Raw genomic sequence first — 5,226 nt, 5'->3', positions numbered from 1 at the left:
TACATACACGCACACACCCTGCTATTATTCAAGAGACAGTGTCTTATCTGTGTGATAGAAGGAATGTATGTACTGTGAGAAATGGGGAGCAGCAATTTAAAATGTGACAAAAATGCAATGCATTTATACAGAAATTCCACTTTGAGGCTTCTGCTTTAGGCAATGATTAGGGAGGAACATCCGAGTAAATGTGGACAAGGTTACATTATTCTTTTATTTAAAATGAACAAAAAACCCTGAAAGTGGCGGAGGCCAACATTAGGATGCTAGAACTAGGCACACATATTGGAAGCAAGTTATATTGACAAGATCAATAGCCATTCTATAGAACATCTTTTCGGGGAGATGGGAAAGCCTAAATGACTTCATTTTGAAGTACTAGGCATTTATACATTGTCATCCTCAAACCTGACCCCAAAGCAAACTTTTTGGCAATGTTACACATGTATTATTTTACTGAAAATTGTATCTACTGAATGTAGTCTGAGAGGGGAAAACACGTTTATTTTTCAGGCTCTAAATGGACATGTTTTTAATTTCTTTTTTGCTGGTATTGGAAAACCTAGAATTGGAGCTAACCTACTGTCTGAGCTGAGTGCATATGTTATGGACTAAAAAAAAAAAATACATGGATATAATATGAAGCATCTCACTAGCATGTTTTTATTTATTTGAGCAAAGAGATTGGATTCATACTTTTTAAATATTAATTTTTCTGAAAAAGTATATGCCGTTGAGGGTGCGGAAGCTCTAATTCCCCATCTCCTCTTTAAAAACGTCCTGAAGGTAATTTTAGATAGACCACAGATACTTACTGCATTTTAAATAGCCTTCCCTATTAAGATCCCAAACTAACCAAGGAACAGGTGGCTGCACTAACCACGTAACGGCTCCTGCGATTTAAATAACACTTGATGAACCATTTACTTTTTGTGTAAACGATTAGCGGTCTCCTTTCGGCAGATCGGAGACTGCAGGTGTTTTTCAGCGCTTCGATGAACGCTCAGATCAATCACGGGTGGGCTATAATGTCACTTTCTGTTTTAAAAGGCCTGGCGAAAGTACTTTACCTGAGATCGTGGCACTTAGCAGAATACACCTCAAATTCTGAAGAAAGCCCATTTCCGGAAACACTTGTCAGCTCGGATCACTTAATAGAGAAGGTCCCCCCTTCAAATAAAGAAAAGCAGGAACTGCTTTAATCCAGAGGCGACTGAAATTTGCGCGGCTTTTCTTGCGTCTGCTGTTTATCAATGGGACTTTCCTGGACATTTCAATGGGGCGGTAGCTGTTAATAGCAGTTGAAAATGAGAAAGGGTTTCATCTGGGGTTATACGAGGGGGCACAGAAACAGACGTGGATGCTGTCGTGAATATCAACGGACTGGCTGCAAATCACGTAGCATGGTTAAGTCATCCGAATCTGGTTAAAGCCATTCAAGTCAATTGTCACCCTTAGCTGTTAATCCTATTGATTTCAAAGGGCAGGCCTTCCAAATGAATGGTTTATATTAGTCCAACTTCTACACTTCCCTGAGATTTTTTTTTGTTCCAGAAAATGAGCTCAGTCAGGATATAATTCTCTGAATCAAGAAACTAGCCCGGGTGAGATGGAAAATAAAAAAAGAAAACCATCTAAATAAAGAAGACCCAGTTTCAACTAAATTCTATTTGGATCAAATAGATCGGGGCATTTAAAATCAAAAAGGCCTGATGAACTGAGCATGCAACCAAAATGGTTAAAAACAAAACTCCTAAACTTAATTAAATCCACCAGGGAGCTTGAATCATAAAATATAAAGAGATTTGTTATGAGGAGCGGTTTGCTTTTTGTAACCAGCCAAAATGCCTACTTGTGAAACGTCAAACCTTATTAATCGAGCGAGCATACAGTATTTATCAGAGCATGTTGCTTAAGTTATAAAGGATTCTAGCAAATTCGGTTACCGAGACGTCTACTCAGAAGTAAGACTTCTTAGAAATTCCCATTCAGTAAGAGTACATGTCACTGAGTTCGGAGAAACTTACTTCCAAGAAGACAAGCTCCTTAATTCCAAAAATTAAAAACTACAACCTGAGAAATCTGAAAGAGGCAAATTTCCTGTCATTGTCCCTCCCCACCCTTACCTGGGTCCAGCGGATGGAACCGCAGACCTGCCTTGTAGGCCATATGAATTCCGAAATTACTTAATATTTCACATTTGTTTTGATCAATGCTCCGCCTACTATTGATTTCCTAGTGATGCTGCCGTCTTTTAGAACAACCCTGACGACGGCTCAAAATTCCCTCTGATTGCCCTCCCTGCCTTCTTCTCCCCCCCCCCCCCAAAAGCCCTTTATGCACAGATGAAACTTTTCTCCAGCTTCAAAACTTTGCGCTTCCAGCCAGAGGTGACTGAGTCGAGACAACCCCCTAAATTCCAAATGCTTTGTCAGAGAAAAGCACGCAGAGTTAGAAAGTACATAATAAGCAATCTAGCCCATGTTAACCAACGATGTTTAAAATTCTTTTATTTTCTTTAAAAATATGTACAGATCTGAAGTATGCCTCTCTTGCGCCCCCACCCTTTCTTTGTTTTGCTTCCTTTCCCACAGATCAGATTAATACTCGGGGTGAAGTGAAAGGGTGGGAGCCGGCCAGAAGAGCCTCGGGAACGGCAGAGTGCTCCGGCGCCCTGGCTTTGCCTACCTATGCGCGGAGACGGCCCCGATTTGGCTTGAAAGAGCAGCAGCAGCAGCAGCAACAGCTGGGTTAGTTAAGTCTGGAACAGGAACGAGACCAAACAAGAGAAGGCGGAAGTCATATAATTCTCTCTCCAGCCTAGAAAACAACCGAAAGAGACCACCCCAAAGAGGATTCCCATAAATATTTTAAATATATATATATATATATATATATATAATATAATATAATAGTAATGAATACACATGGTGTATTTCTTAACAATGCAAAAAGCACAATTCTCCTTTCCGATCAACAACAGACTGATGGGTGAAGAAAAGGGCGCGGCGCGCGTCCCGGCCGGGGCTGGCTGGCTGGCCTCGGAGGTCGCCTGAGTCCGTCTCAGTAATCGAGCTTATTGTAGAGGTTATAAAGAGGTAAGGCGGACAGGTTGCTGCCGGGGTAGTACAAGGGCGCCGGGAAGGCGATGGACCTGGGCACGGGCACCCGGAGGAGGGAATTGTCTCTAAACACCAGCGGCATCCCCACCAGAGTCTGGGCCGAGGCGTGGGCCATGTTGGCCGCCTCCAGTTCTGCCGAGAGCTGCCGCTTCCATTTGTTCCGGCGGTTCTGAAACCAGGTTTTCACTTGAGTCTCTGTCAGCTGTAAGCTGGAGGCCAGGCAGGCCCGCTCGGAGCTGCTCAGGTAGCGCTTCATGTCGAAGGTCGACTCCAGCTGGTACACTTGGCTCCGCGAGAAGACCGTGCGCGTCTTCTTCTTCGCCGAGCTGGCCTGCCTGTCCGCCCCGTCCCTTTGCCGGTCCGCCGAGCAGGCGGGCGAATTCGGAGCGAAGGGCTTCTCTTTCTCTTCCTTACAGTCCGGCTGGGACGGAGATAGAAAAGGGGGCGTCCGGTCGGAACCGAGCGCCGCGCCGGTCCCCTTGGAATTGCCTTGAGTGGGGAAGAAAGGGGAGAGAGGGAGAAGTGGGCAAAATGCGAAGAGAAGCACCAAGCGGACACTGCGACTGTCCTGGGCGGCGGGGGGCGCGCGGAATCCATAATTGCCCACCCCAAATAATGCATTCTGGGTGTAAACCGCTGGGGCTTTCCCCCTACAGATATTACTTCATCCCATTTCCTCTCTGCTTAACTACCGCACCGGGGGGGGGGGGGGGAATGAACCGCATTGGTCTCACTACTCCTTCATCTCTTTCTGTGGTTGTATAGAATCTAATTGTACCTCTTCCGGGGAGCTGTTCTGATCAACAGCAGCCCTAAACCCACGAGTGAGTCTTTTCACCTTGCCGCATCCTGTTTATATTCGTTTCTAGTTTCTAGATCGCAAGCCTTCTCCTAGGCAGGAAGTTCCACTGCGTTCCCGGGGGCTTGCTCTCCGCTACGTCTGCGTTGCACTGGGCTATGATCAGTTATTACCGTCTTCCGCGCTAGAAAATGCCACAGAGCTCAGAGAAGCAAACAACAGGAATCGAGTGTTTATTCAGGCTCTTTTCCCAATGAATTACGAGGGCCGGTTATGTTGCTTTTTCAAAAATACCCCTTTTAAAAAAAATCAGGGCTCTTCCCTCTCTTTAGGAGATGCCAGAAGAGCCACCGCCACGGGTCCAAAGACATAGCTCAGACAAGATGGGAGCGGTATGATTACACATACATTTAAAAGATCGCTGTTCCTAAATCGTTCTTTAAAAGAGGGAGGAGGCATCAAAGACAATTATTAAAATTATCACGACGAAGGTATTGTCTCCTACGCTTTTGCGGAGTGAGAAGACCCAAACCAGCATTTTGCCCACCCCACCCCCAAATCTCTTAATTTAACCCATCTCCTTCTCTGAAAAGTAAGCAGATTAGAAAACCAGATTTGTGGCTAACTGTACGCCCAAAGCAAAAAACCAGGCTGCTGCTTTTTATAACACCGTCCGCCTCTATAAATAAATAAGATGCAGCTAGAGATCATCCTTCCTAATTAGGAAGTAAAGGGCGCTTCTCTCTCTCTCTCTCTCTCTCTCTCTCTCTCTCTCTCTTTCTCTCTCTCTCTCTCTCTCCCGGGCCAATACTTACTGAGGCACGTGAAACTGAGGGGCTGATGTTTGTGGCACGTTTCTTCAGGGGCCTGCGAGTCGGAGCAGAAGCAAGCCGGGTGTTTCCAGCTCTCGTCCGGCTCTTCTTCTTCGGAAGATACCGACAGGTTCCTCTTCCTGCTCGGCCAGGCGGAGGCTGTCTGCTTGGAGCTGGGCTCCCTGCCTCCTTCCGAGGTGCCGCTGCCTAAGATCGACTGGATGGTAAAACTGGAGACCGGAGCCGCCGCAGGACAACACTTGCTGGGATCTTCTTTGCTGCTCATCCTGGGCTCATAAGAAATAAGAGAAGTACACCGCTCGCTTTAGAGGCGCGCTGGGGAGCAGGGGTCGGGTCTGGGCTTGGGCGGCTGCCGGGGGGGGTTGTCTGCCTAGCCTGGCTTTGGGGAGACCAGTTTGGGGGGCTTTTTGGCGTGCCTCGGCAGGTTTTCCTGGAGCTTGCCGAGTCTGAATGCATGCTCCTTTCTCTCTCA

At 46.4% G+C, this 5,226-nt stretch overlaps 1 protein-coding gene across 1 annotated transcript; it reads right to left on the bottom strand.

Moving 5' to 3' along the window:
• Positions 1-3,023: 3,023 nt before the first annotated feature.
• Positions 3,024-5,019, bottom strand: HMX2 (H6 family homeobox 2). The gene is made up of 2 exons (XM_007420786.2): positions 4,737-5,019; positions 3,024-3,611 (listed from the first exon to the last, which is right to left on the bottom strand). The coding sequence occupies exons 1-2, from the start codon at positions 5,017-5,019 to the stop codon at positions 3,064-3,066; spliced, it is 831 nt and encodes a 276-aa protein (XP_007420848.1). The 3' UTR covers positions 3,024-3,063.
• Between the last annotated feature and the right edge of the window lie 207 nt (positions 5,020-5,226).

Source organism: Python bivittatus, unplaced genomic scaffold, assembly GCF_059951505.1.
Source record: "Python bivittatus isolate LINGU-HERP-01145 unplaced genomic scaffold, Pbiv_v1 ctg000980_np1212, whole genome shotgun sequence".
NCBI classification, from domain to species: domain Eukaryota; kingdom Metazoa; phylum Chordata; class Lepidosauria; order Squamata; family Pythonidae; genus Python; species Python bivittatus.
The sequence above is the reverse complement of the archived record's forward strand: the minus strand, read 5'-3'. Positions and strand labels throughout refer to the sequence as shown.

Coding starts and splice junctions, on each gene's coding strand:
- HMX2 (XM_007420786.2), bottom strand. CDS start 5,019: ATGAGCAGCAAAGAAGATCCCAGCAAGTGTTGTCCTGCGGCGGCTCCG. Junction 3,612..4,736: donor CCTCAGTTTCACGTGCCTCA/GTAAGTATTGGC, acceptor TCCCCACTCAAG/GCAATTCCAAGGGGACCGGC.